General features: G+C 35.5%; 1 protein-coding gene and 1 non-coding gene across 2 annotated transcripts in view; both read left to right on the top strand.

The window, feature by feature from the left end:
- PIK3C2G (phosphatidylinositol-4-phosphate 3-kinase catalytic subunit type 2 gamma) overlaps positions 1-19,740 on the top strand; it is a 378,850-nt gene that overhangs the window by 319,026 nt on the left and 40,084 nt on the right. Inside the window, exon 28 of the mRNA XM_049782899.1 lies at positions 14,869-14,944. Within this exon, the coding sequence (XP_049638856.1) occupies positions 14,869-14,944 (76 nt within the window). The remainder of the gene's footprint in view (positions 1-14,868; positions 14,945-19,740) is intronic.
- LOC126023547 (U6 spliceosomal RNA) lies at positions 12,065-12,171 on the top strand. Its single transcript, XR_007500662.1, has one exon. It is a non-coding gene; the product is annotated as a U6 spliceosomal RNA (small nuclear RNA).

The raw sequence follows: 19,740 nt of genomic DNA, 5'->3' as shown, positions 1-19,740 counted from the left end.
CTACAATATTAAGTAGTGCTGTATAGCACTAAATAAATCAGCAAAATATAACTCAATAAAAATGAAACATAGGTATAAGTATATCAAGGGTCACTTTTAAAAACTCTCTGTCGGGCCCGGAGAGATAGCACAGTGGCGTTTGCCTTGCAAGGAGCCGATCCAGGACCAAAGGTGGTTGGTTCGAATCCCGGTGTCCCATATGGTCCCCTATGCCTGCCAGGAGCTATTTCTGAGCAGACAGCCAGGAGTAACCCCTGAGCACCGCCAGGTGTGGCCCAAAAACCAAAAAAAAAAAAGGTAAAAACTCTCTGTCATTTAACAAATATTTATTTATTGACTGTCTCTGTGACCAGGATGCAAAGTTCATAAAACCCTGTAATCCACAGTTTCAACTTAATAGGGTAATGTTTTAAATAAGATTACTCTGGGATTTGGGAGGGTCTATGGTGACATCTAGGGATCGCATAGTTTTTAATAACTCCAATAGTAGAATTTTGAGAAATTCTACACTGGAAAGTTGAAAATGGAGTCAGCTATGGATGCCATATCTAGAAAGCTACAGGCCCTTTCTATTTTGTCTACTTCAGTAGATACCAATGACCTCATAACAACTTTCATAAATTCTTGAAACATTGGATTTATCTTTCCCTTACTTGTAAGGAACTTTACAAGTCGATACAATTCTCATTATATGGATTACATGGTAATAAAAAAAATAATGGGCTGACAAGGATATCATCAGATGCTGTTAGCATTAATACAAGTGTGACCAGACTAATCACTTAGATTCTCTGTGACGATCAATTATCTTCAAAGAATAATCAGAGTAAAATTTTGTGGCTCCATATGTTGATGGACTCTTTTCTAATTCGATTGATTTATACCTAAGAAATAAATCTTCTTTCTTAAGATTAACTAAGTAAAAGGTTGTTTTCTGTTTTGTTTGTTTTGTTTTGAGCCATACCTCCTGGTACTTCTGCATTCCAGGGATCACTCCTGGCAGTGTTCAAAAGACCATGGGTAGGGGGGTGCCAAGGGGGTCAAAGCCAGGTCATATGCAGAGTGAGTGCCTTTCTTGCTGTATTATTGCTCTAGCCCTAAATAAATATTTTGGAGGCTAAACGGCTACATAATTTAACAACTGGATTTTATTTAGATGTTTTGAAGTTTTTTTATTATTTGATTGTAATTTCTCATGTCAATCCATAAAATTAGTTATATAAACAATACATTTTATAGAATCAGGAACATGACATATTTTTACTATTTTACATGATACAAATGACTTGAGAGGGTTTTGCCCTCTTCTAATAAAGGGAGAAGGAGAAATAATTTTTAAATAAAGGTACAATATTTTATTTAATTATTTTGTAATTTAACTCTAATATTGGGTCCTAGAAAAATAAATCTAAAAATATTTTTCATTCTTGTCATACTGCAGTAGAGGAATTTGGAAAATATGCTTATTTCATTAATGTCACACTCCAATTCTATTTTTATGCATATGATACATTAATTATAAGCATAGATAAATTAAAAAAGACTTTGAAGACTTCATTAAATACTCAATATGCAAAACACTAGAAAAGCCTTAAGTTGTCTGCAGATAAAAATAGCAGAAACCAAAATAATGCAATATTATTTTATCTCACTGAGTTTATATTATGGTGATACATACAGATATAAATTTAAAAAATATATAGCAATGGGGCCTGAAGCGGTGGCACAGAGGTAGGGCATTTCCTTGCACACAGCTGACCTAGGACGGACCCTGATTCTATCCCCCAGCATCCGTTATGGTTCCACAGGCCAGGAGAGATTTCTGAGTGCATAGCCAGTTGCTAGGAATAACCCCTGAGTGTCACTGGGTGTGGCCCTAGAACAAATATACACAGCGGCGTTTGCCGTGCAAGCAGCTGATCCAGGACCAAAGGTTAGTTCGAATCCCAGTGTCCCATATGGTCCCCCGTGCCTGCCAGGAGCTATTTCTGAGCAGACAGCCAGGAGTAACCCCTGAGCACCTCCGGGTGTGACCCAAAAACCAAAACAAACAAACAAACAAACAAAAAAAAAACACAATTTAAGAGTCAACCAACTTGCTAAAACCTGTCCTGACCTGCAGGACAGGTTATTCTTGGGTGTAGAAGGGGCCCAGCCTGAAAGAGAAAATGGGGGGAAAGAAGGGAACGAAGCAGATGGAGACTTGTTAAGGTTCCATTTATTTATCAGCAAAAGGTTCCCTTTAAGCACGTTTTTACAGGATGTGGAGCGAAGGCAGGATAGAAGAGCCTGCGTTACAAACAATCTTTACAGGGATCATCCTGTGGGTAATCTTTACATGCTATCTTTATATCAGAAACACAGGAACCGTTTCACTCTAAACTAGTGAAGCTTCAAAGATGTCACAAGCTTCCTGGAATGTTTGACTGATGGGACACTGTGGTATTTCTTTGAGCTCTGGGGCTTAGTTAATAGCTAATGCCTTAGGTTATATCAGGGGTCTTTATTTTATTTAATTTTTATTTAAATTTTATTTTAAAGTAGGTGCCAGATTACGGTCCCTTAGAGAGCTGGAGGGTCGGACTATATGAGCTACTAATTCCTGCTCACACTGCACATATCTTATATAAATAAAATGAAAACCATTTATAAATAAACAGATCACGCACCACTATTTCAATGGGAACTGTGGGCCTGCTTTTTGCTAATGAGATGGTCAATGTCCGGTTCCATATTTGTCACTGCCAGCCGTAACAAGTGATGCAAGTGGGCATCAGTTAATCTTGATCTGGTTGGAGATTTCAGATGTTTCATTCTTGAAAAAGTCTTTTCACAGGCATAAATGCTACCAAAGATGGTTACCATTTTGAGTGCATGGTTCCTGATATGTGGATATACACTGAGTGTATATGCTGGCAGGTATCTTGGCAACCAAACAGCGCTCACTGCTGGTGGGCCGGATCAGACTCCTCTGCGGGGCCACATGTGGCCCGCGGGCCGTAGTTTGAAGACCCCTGGGTTATATATTCAGGCCACACAGACTGGCTTGTCCTATTGAATTCCATATTAGGGTTTGGTCTCTGGCAAAAACCTATAATATTATATTTTATTTAATAGAATATATAATTATTATATATAATATAATAATATCATATCATATGTGATCCTTCTAGAAGTATTTTCAAAGATAGGCAGTCTTGTTTTATGTCAGTAATATTAAAAGTCTGCTTTAGGTGGCTGTTGTGATAGGGTGGGGTGTCTGCCTTGCGCACAGCTGAACTGGGTTTAATCCCCAGCATTCTATATGGTCTCCAAGTCTGAAAGAAATAATTCCTGAGTGCTGTTGGATGTGTCCACAAAACAAAACAAAACAAAATCGTGGGTGCCTTGAATAAGTGTTGTGCTCCTGGAATCCTCCAGGCACAGCTGGGGGGCATATCACCCAGGACCCCTCAAGACAGGAATTCCAGGAAAGAGACCAAGGTTCTAGCAGCTCTATCCCATGAGCAACTTCTCAAGAATCATTCCTGAAAACTCAATGCCAACAGTGGGCATTATTGTACCTGCCTTCAGGCAGCATGTTTCCAGATGTAGGGAATGAGTGAATACTGTTCATCAGACTTGTAATGTGCTACCTGGTGAGAAGAAAGACACCCCAGTGCTTACTCAGGAGCAGTTTTTCTCTCAAGCATAATTACTGAACATCCAAGGCCACACAGGAACATTAGCACAGCTGCCTTCAGAAAGAATGGTTCTAGAAGAAAGCAGTAGGTGGCTGCCACACAATGGTCATATCCCTTTACTTAGTTCCATGTTCTTCTCTGAGCATAGAATCTTCTGTTCCCCCTCATATATTTCTAGACAAGTTTGTCCTAGCCTACCTTACAAGTAGATCTACCTTTTTTTTAAAAAAATCTGGCATGTTTCTCCTGAAAAAACAGCATGTTTGGTCCTGACTTCTGTTAGTACTCTGGTCTCCCTGCCCTCTACGCACTTTTCCACAAAAAAATCTCAGAGATATTACAGGCATGAATTATAAAATAAATTGTCCAAAAATAATCATAATAATCTACTTTAAAGCCCAGTATCAAGTATCAAAAGTTAAGATAGAAGATATAGAGAGTTAGAGAGCTTCATAACTTTGGTCTGTAGCCCAAGCAGAGAGAAACTTACAAACTTAAGATTAACACACACACACACAATATGTTGAGAAAAGAAGGTATATAAAAAGAAAACTCAAAATTATATACTAATCTATTTTCTTTTTTAGGAAGGTAACATTGCTTTTATCAGTTTACACTGGTCACTATCCACCTGCATTTTCTTCTCTCAAGCTATTTTTTTAAAATCTCTGTTTATTTCAATGTATATATTTTCATTCTACAAGCAAATTTACTTTGGAAACAAAAATTCCCTTAGCTTCTTTAAAATTTTTTTTTTCTAGAATGGTGTTAGGAACTAAATGTAGATTCTTTTTTTATAGAGAACAACATAAAAATGTAACAAAATATGTTGCCAATTATTTCACAACCTAAATAAATGTGTATCCAGAGTTGAGTTTACCTAAATTATATAAACAGTTGTTTTAGAAAATGTTAAGCCATAATCATTACGACTTTTTTTCGCTCTCCATGGTCCCTCATTTCTATAAGTTGCTGAAAATAAGAAGTGGTATCACTTACAGTTTAAGCAATGTTATTTTTTTAACAGAAATCAAATGTCAAAATAAATCTAAGTGAGTCAATCCTATCTTAACAGTGAACACATGTTTCTTGTTCCCAGCTTGCTAAACCCAGATGTTAATTACTACATTTGTCACTACATTGCTCTTTTTCTATTTGGAGCTAGCTAAGATTATGTTGCAGGCAGGATAAATGTCATATGTGTACCATCAGTAAAACCAAGATTATTTTTCAGTGTCTAGTAAAATAGTGATGACATTTTAGAAGCAGAAATATTAAATATCCTTTAGAAGCTCACGATTATTCATAGTGTCATTCTTCCATATAATTCCAATACAAACACAGTGGGTTGAACTACATTAAAGACTGGACATTCTGACAACCTGCTTTATGAAAAGCAGTTTGTATAAAATACAATTGTATAAAATACAATTACTGTTCAACTTTGATTTAAAATGCTTAAGAAAAACTCATTTTTAAATTCACATTTTTACAGCACTTCACAATGTTTGAGAAAGAGATTTAACTTATTGTTTTAAGTCGTCAAAACTAAATCTTTCAGCTGATTCTAAATGTTGGATGGTCAGTTAATAAATGGAGATTCTTATAGCGCTGTTTTAGAGAAAGAAAAAATCATCTCAGTGTTGTATTACATCATTTTTAATTTGCTGCAAGAACTTTAAGACTCTGCTTTAAATGATGATACATTCATATGATAAGGATATACACTTGATTTTAAGAAACTTTAAATTGATCAACTCTCAAAAGCATAATCATTTTAAATTATAAATGTCTTAGGAAATATTGAACAAACATTAAAAGCATTGAACTTAAAATATAAGCTGATGTGTAGTTTAATTTTTATTTATTTATTTATTTTTCATTTTTCAGTTTATTTTATTTTTTATTAAGTTACCATTAATGATAAAATTATTTATGATTGCATTTCAAGTACAAGATGTCCAACACCAATCCCTTTGCCAATGTCCATTTCCCTCCACCACTGTACCCTGTTTTCCTCTCAACCCCTTTCCTATTTCTGTGGCAGGAGCTTAACTTTCAAATTTCTCTTCATTGGCTGCATTTCTCATTTAAAATAAATTTCATATGTCAGGTATGCAAGTACTACTTCAAAATATACATAAATTTTGCTGGAATGATAGTACAATGGATAGGGTACATGCCTTAGATATGCCTCTCAGATTCAATTCCTGGCTTTCCATATGGCCTCAAGCCTGCTAGAACTGATTATTGAGCACAGAGCCAGGAATAAGCCCTGCTCACTACCAGGTTTGTCCAAAAACATATATGTAGACATACATGTGTGTATGTGTATATAGACATGTGTTTATATACATGTATATATATATGTGTGTATAATGTACATGTTTGTACATGTATATATGTGTAGATAGAAGTCATTTATAGTCATATAGGACACTTAATATAACCTAATACCTGAAACACTTGTTCAGAGACCTGTAAATTTAGAGTTCCAAAGACAAATTTCACCACCTATTGACAAAATAAACATTGATTTTACATAGGAAGTATGTTCCAAATATTTAAGAGCTATACTGATACTGGTCTGTGAGAATATATGCCAGTTACTAATCTATCATTAAGGCCCCGTAAGCTTGTATTGGCCAAATATTTGCCCTGAGAGAAAAAAAAGTATGAGAAATGAAGGGTGTGAATGCAATCAGGAGTTTGGATCAAACACACACTAAATTTGAGTTATCTTGAGATTTTTAAGTAGAAATGGAAAATAAAAGTTAAATGTCTTGAGTTGAGGTGGAATAATATTAGAAATATAAATAGTAAAGTTGACAGCAGCATGTGATTGGTTTTCAAAGGTATAAGACTGGGTGAAATTATATTGGGTGAAAATATAAATAAGAAAGAAAAAGCATTAAGGACTAAACCATGCATAAGCTTTTAAGTTTCAGATAAATAGGAACTCTTCAAACTTGGAGACTGAAAAAGAGCAACCTTTGGAAACCAGAAGAATATAGAATTTGTAATCCAAGGGAAGAAATTATTGCAAAGAAGAAAGACTGAGGGGCCGGAGAGATACCATGGAGGTAAGGCATTTGCCTTTCTTGCAGAAGGACGGTGGTTCGAATCCCGGCATCCCATATGGTCCTCTGTGCCTGCCAGGGGCGATTTCTGAGCATCGAGCCAGGAGAAACCCCTGATCGCTGCTGGTGAGACCTAAAAACCAAAAGAAAAAAAAAGAAGAAGAAAGACTTGAATGAGTTAAAAACTTGAAAATTTAAAACTAGGCTTAGCAAACACAAAGTTGTTGGAAAATTTTCCAGAACTGTTGGATGGAGTTTTAAGAGCAAAAATCTTATTATAATGAGTCCAAAGGAGAATGTAAAGAGAAGAATTTTGATGCAAAAGAGAAAACCGCACTTGTAGGAACTTTGCTCTAAAAATGAGTAGAAGAAAAAAGTACACATGGAAATTTAGGGCAAGAATTTCTCTTAATAAATTCTAGAATAAGCATGCTGGTAGGAAGATCCCATCAAAATACAAATGTTGGCTTTTCTTCTCAAGACCATCAATCTGGTCTTTGGTGAAAGCTTAGCTGGAGACCACAGTGATAACTTTGAGTGGATAAAAGGGTGTGGACTCAAATGCCCAATCAGTCTGAAAGCTTTAGTTCACTGTGTAACAAAGGAGATGCAGTGAGATAATAGCTTTGTTGGCAAAAGCTTCAAGGATATATTTTTGTTTCTATTTTCTCCATTAACAAGAAGACTAGTCCCTGAGCATTATTTTAAAGATAATAATTTCCAGCATGTTGTAATTTCTGAGAAGTGAGGAGAAGGTGTGTATATGAGTAGAAGAAAAGCTACCAGGGGTCTCAAACTCAATTTACCTGGGGGCTGTAGGAGGCAATGTCGGGGTGATCCTTGAGTGCAAAGTCAGTAGTAAGCCTTGAACATTGGGGGGTGTGACCCAAACAACTAAAACAAAATAAAACAAAACTAAAAAGATTCCTCTAGGGCAGGGCCACAAAATGTACAGACGGCCGCAAATGGCCGGCGGGCCATGAGTTTGAGACCCCTGACTGCTAGACTACATGTGAAATATGTATTATTTGCATAGAATTTCTGGAAATCTCTGAATACCAGCCAGAAACTAGTGAGCAGGAATTAACGGTAAAACTAGTAAGCATGATTGAGTACTTTTTTTCCAGCAGCATTCAGCAGGCCAGTTACAGTCACTGGCTAATTTTCTTTGCCATGTACATGATAAAGGGAAAGAGAGCCAACAGAGGAAAAAGCTGTGTGCAAGAGATTTATTATAATTATGGACCACAGATCTAAAATGGTCATAGAATGACTTCAAAAAATGAAAGGAATATGGGCTAGTGAAAAGATTTTTGAGCCAAAAGGTTGTTTTGAGTTGTATAACCAGAGGGAGTGAACGGGGAAGAAGGCAGGTATAGGTTATGAGGCTAAAAACAGGATAAAAGAAAAGTTTCAAGTCAAGATCAAAGAGTGAGTGGAGAGTATATAAAAAAAGATCTCTAGAGAAAATATTTCAGAAGCAAGGAATCCAGAATAAGGAGACAAGAGAACACTGTCAACATTTTTTCTAGAGAAAATTACACTACTTCGCAGTTAAAAATCTAGAAATAAAGGACAAGACCTAAGATCAACGGACAAGTGCAACAACAGCTGACAGAAGGCAGTACGACATGATACTGAGAGCAGCGCATTTTTTAAAGGAAGAGTACAAGTAGAAGAACAAGGAAACATGTCAAGTGTATAACTCCCAAACAGAAGGAAAATTAAAAGACCAAGGGAGTGGGGCCTGAGCGATAGATAGCACAGGGGGTAGGGTGTTTGTCTTGCAGGAGGCCAACCTAGGTTCACTCCTAGGCATTCCATATGTCCCCGAAGCCTGCCAGGAGTGATTCCTGAGCACAGAGTCAGGAGAAACCCCTAAGCATCGCTGTGTGGCCCCAAAACAAAACAAAACAAGACCAAGAGAGTAGCTGCCTATCACAATTTTGAAGACAAGTGTCACACCACTAGAACTCTTCTAGAACATAACATGAGCATATAAGAAACTCTACTAATGAATTTCTCCAAGATTATTTATTTATTTTTTTCCAATTCTGCACATCTGCATTTTAAAGAATTTCTGATTATTGTTTAGAGAGATGTTCAGAGAATAAGCATGCCTGTCTTGTATGCAACCAAACTGGGTTGAGTGTCAGGTACCACATATATCCCCTGAGTGTAGCAAACTGAACAGTAGCTTAAGTAGTCAGAGAGAAGAGAAGAGAAGAAAAAACGTTGCCCTTTAATAAAAGGACCACTTGAACTATGCCAGGAGGGGAATGAGTGGGGAGATGAGAGAGAGAGAGAGAGAGAGAGAGAGAGAGGGAGGGAGAGAGAGAGAGGAGAGAAACAGAGACAGAGAGACAGAGACAGAGAGACAGAGACAGAGAGACAGAGAGATAAAGAGACAGAGAGATATGAAACAGAGAGCGACAGAGAGAAGAGAAACAAAGACACAGAGAGAGTTCAGGAATTTAATTTATATGCATTACTACATATCATGCAGAGAAAAAGAGAAAGGCAGAGCAAATTGCATTTCACTGATGCTGCTTAGGCTATGTATTAAGGCTGGCCCAGCCTGGAGGCCTGGTCCTCTGGGTACCAGCCCGCTGGTTTTCCTCTTTGGCCCCTCCTCTCACATCCAGGCTTCCCCTTTTAAACCTAGGCAGTTGGCCATTACAGGGGGCGTGGCATCATTTGCCCTTAAAGATGCATTAACAGTAATCCCTTTGAAAATACTTTAATACTTAAGCACTGTGGGATGTGCTCTCTGAGACCAAAGTAAGCTCTGAGCACAGTCAGGTATATAGTTCAACTCACTGGTCTGTCCCCAACTTCCCCAACACACAGAAAAATTCCGGATGCCAGAACAATAATAGTACAGCAGGTAGGACATTTGCTTTGCACACAGCTGATGCCAGCTTGATTTCTGGCATCCTATATGTTACCTTGAACTCCACCAGGCATGATCTTTGTGCAGAGACAGACATAAACTTTGAGTACAGCTGGGTGTGATACAAAAACCAACAAACCAAACAAAAATTTTTGATTGCAATAAATACCTTTATGTTCAAAGTTCAACTATAGTCCCTAGTAGTTTTAACTCTTTGAAACACTAGCAGACTCTAAACTGGCTATCCAGACATGCCTTCTACTTTTTTTCTTTAGACTCTCTTTACACCAAGTAGCCACTGGCAGTCAGAACATAGGATGATCTGTGCCTACTGACCACACTATCAGTTTTGCTTTTGTTTTATTTTGTTTTTACTTATTTCAACTAGTCTACCACTTATTCTCTGTGTACAGATTTTTTTATTACTTGAATAAAGTTAAAGTCGGGTTTGCTCCTTTCTTTTCAATTTTCTTTAAGGCACTGTGGCTTACAATACTGTTGATAGAGTTTCATGTACCCAGCCACTCATTACACTCGCCCCAGTATCCATTTCCCTCCACCATTGTCGCAGGGACTTTCCTTCCTAATTACTCTCAATCCTTCCCTGTGTCAAAATTTCTACTGAAAACCAATTCTCTGTTTCTGCTGCCTTTGGACACTTGTCATATCCTTATTATGTTTCTTTATATCCCTCATATGAGAAACATCATTTTGTGTCTGTTTGGATTATGAGAAAAGATGAAATCACATTATTTGCTGCTATGTGGATGGAGCAGGAGAATATGAAGCTGAATGAAGTTAGTCAAAGGGATAGGGACACACTCAGGTTTGTTTTTATCTGAAGAGTGCCAGTATTTAAAGAATTAATCAAAACAGCATATGTGAGAATATTCTATTTCAGGTCATTTAGGGACTTGCTTTTTAAATTGTGAACTGGGACCTCAGATAGAGTTCTCACAAAATCTGACACAGATTAAGGATCTCTGAACACATGGCAATCAAAACTTAGCTCAAAATCAATACAAAATTAACCTGAGATATTCTGGGCAGTGCTCACCTGTGTTGCACTTAGAAGGCAAAATGTGGGGCTATCTAAGAAGCCCTGACTTAGGATAAGTTAATCTAGCCCATCAATCCAATTGTATCCTCTACTCATTGATAAAATCAAAAGTAAACGTCTTGTGCTGATGTGAAATAAAGACCAGGTACATATTTTGAATTAAAGATAATTTTAATAAAAGTGCATCTCTGATATCAATGGCATTCTCTCTTTATTTGTTTTATTTGGCATTTCCACATATGAGGAACACTGCTGGGCATGATTATATTACAATGTAAAAATGGTACCATAAGAATTCCCCAGTATACAATCTATACAACTAATTATAGCCACATTGCTTAGGGGTCAGTACAAATCCAATTGTGTTCTCAGCTATCAGTGAGAACAATAACACTACTAACACTTCTGTAGTTCTCTAAATTATACAATAGTTTGCTCTACTAAGAATTTGTGAGATGTCTGATCATAAGTAAAGTCAAATCTGAGCAAAATTTCATAATTATTTTGAGATTCAATAATATAACCATTTCCACTATCTTCAGTGTTCTAATTGATTTCTTCTTCTATGGACCTGGGATCATCAAGAATGAAAATAATGCTGTTACAATAAGAACTAGTATTTAGTATATCATTCACACCCAGCATTAAAATGAGACTTGCAAGAATATGAAGGTGTAAACACTAGGGAATAATTAGCTAGTGGTGACATTTCAGACACTAATTGGGAAATATTCTGCTTACTATTGAAGTTTAATAGCCATTGGATGGTGAGGTCAAAATGTCATCAGGGAAGAATAATTGACTAGTTGTCAAAAGAGGCCAAAGAAGGTCTAATTTTCTTCAACAAATTTAGCACAGTCTCCAGTTTGCTTTTAAGCTTTCAAAATAAAAAACTGATTTGTTTAGCTCCAGAATGTGGACACATTATTTGAACTCATAATAAACAACTTTCTCAGCAGCCAGTCCATTGGGATCAAATAGATAATTAAGAACAAGGATGTATAAAACTTCTTCACAAATAAAAATATTTTTGAAAAGAAACTAGTTCTCTCTATGCCTGAAAACATATCTCAGTTGTTTCTGTTAACATTTATGGAGAAAAATCTGCATTAGCTTCTTGATATTGTATGATAAGGCTAATAAGAATATAAATGAAGACATTGACAAGCAGGTGGACATGAATGGATAGAAAGGATAGAGAAAGGTGATTTTGAGGGACATGAGAGAAAAGAGCATGACATACTCAAGGAAACAAATAAAGTTCAATATAGTCTATCATGAAATACTAGGAAATAAATGGTAAAGAAAATTAAAATATGAGCAAGAGTCCAATCAAGAAATATCTTATGTGCTCGCTTCGGCAGCACATATACTAAAATCGGAATGATACAGAGAAGATTAGCATGGCCCCTGCGCAAGAATGACACGCAAATTCGTGAAGCGTTCCATATTAAAAAAAAAAAGAAATACCTTATAAATGTTGGATTTACATGCATATATACATACATACATACCTTTTTTAAAGTAATGGGGGAAATATTTCCATCTTAAAAGGCATTTATAGGTCTTAAAATTTATATTTCTATTTTAAATGAATAGTTTAGTAATTGTATAGAGAATATGCTAAACTAAAATCCAGCAATAAAAGAACTGGAGACCCCTGCTTGAAAGGTTAAAAAAGTGATGATGCTTCTAGAATTGAAAGGTCATGTACTGAGAAATAATAAATGGAGAAGTAAAATATTTATCAGGTGAAGCCAATAGACTCAGACATGATTTTATGTATGGAGTGAGGTAAATGGAGTTAAGAGGGATACATTTTACTTAGTATGGGTGCAGAAGTAACAACAGAGGGGACAGAAAATGCATTTAGATCAATGTTTTAATTATTATGATTGTCTCTAAATAGTTGGAGAAATCAGTACCATATATTGTTAAATGGGATTGATACAATGTGATAAATTTTAGATAGTTTAATTCATTTATTGCTATAGAAGACAGCGGAAGTAATACTCTCACCACGAAAGGACGAATGAGAGTGAGAAGATACTAGAACTTAAAAATAAGCAAGAAGAGCTGCAAGAATATATGGAAGAAAAACTAAAGCAAACACATGCTTGTTTTTCAGTTACAAAACAACAAAGAAAATCCTGGATAGGTTTGTGGGTTTGTGGGGAGAACAGACAATCTGGGGTGGGTGTGGGAGAGAGGGAGAGAGAGAAAGAGAGAGAGAGAGAGAGATTTCTTATTTTTTCTCTTGGTGATTAAAATATGAAGGATATAGCCATGCTATTGAGGAAGAAAAAGAGTTAAAAGCACTCAAGGAATCTGAACTAGTCTACAAGTATCTGAGCAGGTCGACTAGGAAGGGATGAGTCTTGGTTGTAAGATATCTGTTCCTCCATCCCTGTACTTGTAAAGCCCTGTATCATCTTCTCTATACTGTGTCTGAATTTGAATTTTCTTTTTTTAGAACAATTTCAATCCTTCTAGATTTCATAGGACTAGGAGTACACCTCTACTGCTATGACTTCTTCCTAACTTCTAATTACTCTTCAATCAGGGATTGGACAGACAGGATTCAAATCATAACTGATAGGAAAAGAAACATTTCTTCCCATGGCACAGGAATGAAAGTTCAAAGATGATTTGATGAACATAAAGACTTTATGACAGGGAATTTAGAAGTTTCCAACTGAACTTTATTTTCCTTAAAGAGAAAACAAAATCATTGGCAAAGTATTGGGACATTTTCTGAGGGAAATGTGGAAGGACCATTGTACATAATGAGTGAGAAGGCAGCCTGGAGAGAACATAAGACCTTTCCAGCAGCCACCAGGGAATCAATTTATATATGAGGAAAGAATCAATTTTTTAGATGTTCCCTTCCTCAGGTAAACTTTAAAGCTTCCATATAACAATTCAGGGTATCATCAAGTGTTGCTTCAGTTCTACAATGACTTAAAACAAAATGTGTTTCCAAAACCAACAAGAAGAACTATAGTCTTAGACTTTCCGGTTAGCCCAATCATTTGGTATTCATGGTAAGTGTTAACTTGTGTCTCAATTACAATTTCTCTGTACTAAAAATTTTACATAACTATAACTATAATTCCTATAAAAGTGCTTATTTTTTACCCTCTTGGGGAATAGAGTGAACCTCATTAGGATAACTCCTAGCTCCATTCTCAGAGATCACTCCTGACAGTGGTGCAGGGGATCAACCCCAGGTCAGCTGGATTTACTCTGTCCATATTTAAGTATTCGTTGTAATTTGTTTACACTAGTAACTGTGGAGGAAACAGATAGTTTACTGCTTAGGAAGGAAAGTTAAAGAAAGGATTTATCTGATGCACTTTTCCATTTCTATTATCCACGATGCTGACACGATGGATTAATTTAGTGAGTACTAAGTGGCCTTCCTAGAATTAAACCTAGAGGAGTAAGAGTTGAGCATCTGTGTCTTACTGGTAATTATCTTTCTCTGAAAGTCTTTATGAAAAATTGTAAAATTCAAGAATAAAAGCATTTATGGTGAGTTGAAGTCTCTTGAAGAAATGTAATCAGTTATCCAATTATATAAAAGGTCATTTAAACAGGGTAAAATTAAACTGCTTATATGCACAATGAAGTATTGGTTATAAGAAAAAATGAAATCATATCTACTGCTACATGGATAGAACTAGAGAGTATTGTGCTGAGAGAAGTCAAGTCAAAAGAGTGGCAGATACTAAATGATCTCTCTCATGTGTAGAATATAAAGAAATAGCACGAGTCTATCAAAGGTCTAAGGCAGCAGGATCTGGAAATTGATCTTTGGAAGTGAATTCACCAAAGATAGAGAGAACCCTGAAACAATGGTGGAGAGAAACAGACACTCTGATGGGCGGTTGAAAGTTGAATATTGTATACATGAACTGCTATCATGAACTGTATTGTAAATATTAATGTTCCGAGGGATAAAAGTAAAAATGTTTATCAGTAAAGAGTGCAGAACAGAATTTTTTACTATATTGTGACTTCATAAAGCTGATAGTATATTTTTTAATTTGTAACAAGTATTTATTAACAAATAGTTATAGTTTGTTCAACGTTTTAAATATCATTAAGTAGGAAAATAAGTATCAGAAATATCATGCTTTGTTTTTTCAGAGTGATTGTGTACTCAGCTTTTTCCTCTCTGAGCCTCTGCAACATACAACCAAAGAATTGCCACCTTTGGATGTAGGCAAGTAATTTCATCTACATTCTATACATAGACAATAATTTTTGATATAAATATGCATGAAATATCACAGCAACTTTTCCATTTTTAATTAAAGTTTTTAGAGTTTTGTTTTGAATCTTAAACTTAGACCATGTGTTTCAAGTTAAATTAAACACAGATATATTTGTTCAGTTATAACTTCATGATGTCTGTTCTTAACATGTCTTAACTAGTCATGAGTTAAGATAGAATTTTATCTAAAAGACATATAGATGCTTGCAGTTACTTATCATCTTAGGAAGCAATAAGTTAATATAGAATAAAAATAATAATTATGAATTTTTATTCTTATTTATTAACATTCAATAATAGTCCACCTCCCTTTTATCAACAAGATCCTAAATTAGCCCAAGCTAAAATATCAACCTTATTGTTGTAATTAATTCTTTTATTTATTTATTTATTTTAAAAATTTTTGGCCACACCCACTTGATGCTCAGGGATTATTCCTGGCAAAACACTCAGAAATTGCTCCTGGCTTGGGGGGACCATATGGGACGCCAGGGGAACGAACCGCAGTCCTTCCTTGGCTAGCCCTTGTAAAGCAGACACCTTACCTCTAGTGCCACCTCTCTGGCCCCGATATCAACCCTATTTTCAGCCAAATGTGTTCATTCTATAAAGTATGGTTTTATAAATTGTAATAATTTAAAGATATCTAATTATCTCTTAAAAATAGTATTGGAAAGGTATTTTTGACCAACCATATTTATAAACTTAAATAGCATAGATAAAAACTTTAGAAATGATATTTCAGAATTCTACAGATGAGATCACTTGCTTCTCCTCTGCTCAAATCATCACTTGGTTTCTAGCACAAGACTAGGAAATAATAGAGAGTTGTCATAACAAATCTTCTAAACAGAGTTTTAAATGATTACAACAAATGATTAGCAAAAAGTTGTTCTTTATTGAATTCATTAAACTATTTCTTCTTTCATACTTTAAGGTTTATAATACTAGTCACAAATTTTTAATGGTTTTAATAAGCACAATATTCACTTTCAAAACTATTATTTTAAGTCACATTAGAGTCTATTATGATTGAGAACAGGAACATAAGAATATATTAAAATAGTATATGTAAAAAGATCTTGAGCAAAATATTTTCAATTTTACCATTTTACTATCACTACTAATAAATTGAGAGAGGTTTTAGATATTGGTGGAAATAGGCACATAACATTCTATTAGCAATGATTTCTACCTCTGGATCTGGGAAATAGGAATATTCCTTTGCCTTTTCTTACTACATGCCATGATAAAACAAATACTAAATTATTCTGTTCAAGTGCAAGTCAATAATCTCTCTCATCTACTCAACATTTTTATTCATTTGCCATTCATGGACTTGCAGTCCCACATAAAATAGCACTGACAAAGGTCCTGAGTTTGGTTTAATAATCTGCTGTCACTGTCTTGAAATTGTTTTTTTTTTTTCTTTTGGGTTCTTGAGCCATACCCACCAGTTTCAAAGACTATTCCTGTTTCTATACTTGGGAGTTGCACCTGATGATATCTATTAAAAAACAAAACAAACAAACAAAATATACAGGGCACAAATTGATATTCTCTACCAGTCTAACTTGTGTTTATTGGGGGAGAAGGAAGAGGGATTTTTAAGATGATGACAGGAAAAAATTATGGAAAATCACGTTATTCCTCCCACATTCAATTCTGCCATGGGAATGAATTGGCACAAGGAACCCAGTGCCTTTAAAGAACTAGAGTTAGTTTCCTTGAAGTGTCACCTAAATAAAATCTCCTACAAATCATCATATTAAATAGTTTGGACACCAGACTTAGTCAAGACACTAAGCAGAAAAAAATCTCAGGAATTTATCTTGAATAATTTTTTAGCCCTCTAATGATAGGATCTTCACACTTTTCCCAAAATTATGTTTTTTTTCCTTTTTTTGTTTTTTTTTTTGGGGGGGGCCACACCTGTTTGATGCTGAGGGGTTACTCCTGGCTAAGCACTCAGAAATTGCCCCTGGCTTGGGGGGACCATATGGGACGCGGGGGGATCGAACCGCAGTCCTTCCTTGGCTAGCGCTTGCAAGGCAGACACCTTACCTCTAGCGCCACCTCTCCAGCCTCTTTCCCAAAATTATGTCTGATAGTTTCAGTGTCAAAAAACATCTCCACGAAAAGAAGGTCCACATGGGAGAAATAACTGTGATCTATTTATGAGAGGAAAGATACTTTTGTTTGCACACTATCTTATAAAGTACTAAATATTAATAAAGTAATACTGGGGGTGGGAGAAGGAAATATGTCATTTTAAAACTTTGTTTTAAAGGGCCGGAGAGGTAGCACAGAGGTGGGGCATTTGCCTTGCAAGCAGCTGGTCCAGGATGAACGGTGATTTGAATCCTGGTGTCCTATATGGTCCCCAGAGCCTGCCAGGAGCTATTTCTGAGCACAGAGCCAGAAGTAACCCTAAGTGCAGCTGGTGTGACCCAAAAACAAACAAACAAAACCCCAAAACTTTGTTTTAAAACCTTGGGAGCATTGGTGGTCGGAATGTTGCACTGATGAAGGGGAATGTTCTTTTTATGACTGAAGCCCAACTACAATCATGTTTGTAATCATGGTGCTTAAATAATGATATTATTAAAAAAAAAATCTCCACACACAAAACACTTAATCACCCTCTAGCCCTATATAACTGACACAGAAAATAGATTTTGTCTAGGTGCAGAAACAATAACATATGTAATGGAGGAGAACATGATCAGGACAAATGTCAGGGTTAAGAGGATGAATTAATGAGCATGTTTAGAAACCATTGATAATTGCAACTGATTGCAAACTTAAGTTTTCAATCATTACCTCACGTCACTACCTTCTATTTGAAATGCTAATTGAAAAAGAGCTTGAAGCCATGGTGAGGCCTCTGGTTAATGTCCTAGCTATTTGTTCTGGAAGAGTCCACATCAATTATCTGTAGGTTGAGTTATGTTATTCAAGTTTCCAACTTAAAATGTAATGACACTTAGGACAGGAAATAAAACGTTTGAACCAGTTAAATACTTTTTGTTTTTGTTTTTGCTCCATACCCAGGCTGTGCCCAGCCTTAATCCTTGTTTTATACTCAGGATTAACTCCTAACAGTGCAGTATCCAGATCAAACATGATCAGTTAAATGTAAAGCAAGAGTTTGCCTGCTGTTAATTCTCTGGACCATAATGAAGATGTTTTATTAGAAATTTTAGTTGAAAGATTTAAAGTATTTTAACCATTGGTTCTATCACTAATCTAATTTTTATATAAGTTAATTTACATTTTTACTTTTGGCTGATTAAAAACATAGAAAAGAGGTATCTTTAAAATGATCTCATATCTACTAGTAGAGTATCAATGGATGTAGTAACTCCAAAAAATCATAATTAAAAAAATCTAAATATATGTAATTTTAGTGTTAAGAAAACATTAAAAGGGGCCAGAAAGATAGCATGGAGGTAGGGCATTTGCCTTGCATGCAGAAGGATGGTGGTTCGAGCCCCACATCCCGGCATCCCATACTGTCCCCAAGCCTGCCAGGAGCGATTTCTGAGCCCAGAGCCAGGAGTAACCTCCGAGCGCCACTGGGTGTGACCCAAAAACCAAAAATCAAAATAAAGAAAAAAAAGGAAAGAGAGAACATTAAGAAATATCACAACATTAAGCACAGTTGGATAACAAATGAAAGTAAATTGAGAATGATTTTGCACACTAATTTTTACTTTTACTATAGAACAAATATTGTCAAAAGAAGTAACATTAGAGTAAGTATAGTGTAAAGGATAGGGTGTCTGCCTGGAATGCAGCTGACCCGAGACAGGCCGCAGTTCAAATCCCGACCACCCACATGATCTCCAGAGCCTGACTTCTGACTGCAAAACCAGGAGGAACCTCTGAGCACCCCCTAAATAAAAATAAGAAAAAGAAGTAATATTTAGGTAGCAACTGGAACAAAAATGAAAGTTTACTATATCACAGTATATCATTTGTTTTACTTATTTAAATTTTCTTTAAAATTATATAAATGCTTTAATTCTTTAGGTTCATAGCATAATAAGAACAAATAAATCTTATCATTTATATCAATAACTATAAGTATAATTAAATAAATTATAAAGAAAATATTGTAATTGAAGAAAAACACATCACAACACAAACTCAGAAGAGGTGATTTTAAGAAAAAGTTTTAGTATATTCACAGTTAGATATTTAAAATATAAGGAAATAAAAACAGAGGGCACAGTGTTATAAAGTAAAGGTAGAATTTGGATGAAGAAAACTGAATTAAACAAGATCAGAGCTTTAAACTATATGCATAAAATTCTTGATAAATATATATGTAATTCTGAACATAGATTCTATCTATGATAACATAAAGAAAAAATTATGGAACATATGATGAGAAGTACGTATTAGTAAGATAATATTTTAATTTTCTTTATAAAAGATTAAGTGGAAAGATAAGTAAATACATACAAAAATACAGTAAAATCAACAATGCAAATTTATTTTATGGCTAAGTTTTTGACATGATAATAGAGGCATTCTGTTTCACAAGTAACATTCAAGAAAGTAGTTTATATAATAGGTCACATTAAAAATGTTAATAACTTAGGGCCGGAGAGAGAGCATGGATATAAGGTGTTTGCCTTTCATGCAGATGGTCGGTGGTTCGAATCCCGGCATCCCATATGGTCCCCTGTGCCTGCCAGGGGAGATTTCTGAGCATAAAGCCAGGAGTAACCCCTGAG

This window comes from Suncus etruscus, chromosome 11 (assembly GCF_024139225.1).
Source record: "Suncus etruscus isolate mSunEtr1 chromosome 11, mSunEtr1.pri.cur, whole genome shotgun sequence".
NCBI lineage: Eukaryota > Metazoa > Chordata > Mammalia > Eulipotyphla > Soricidae > Suncus > Suncus etruscus.
This window is presented reverse-complemented; position numbering and strand designations above follow the sequence as displayed.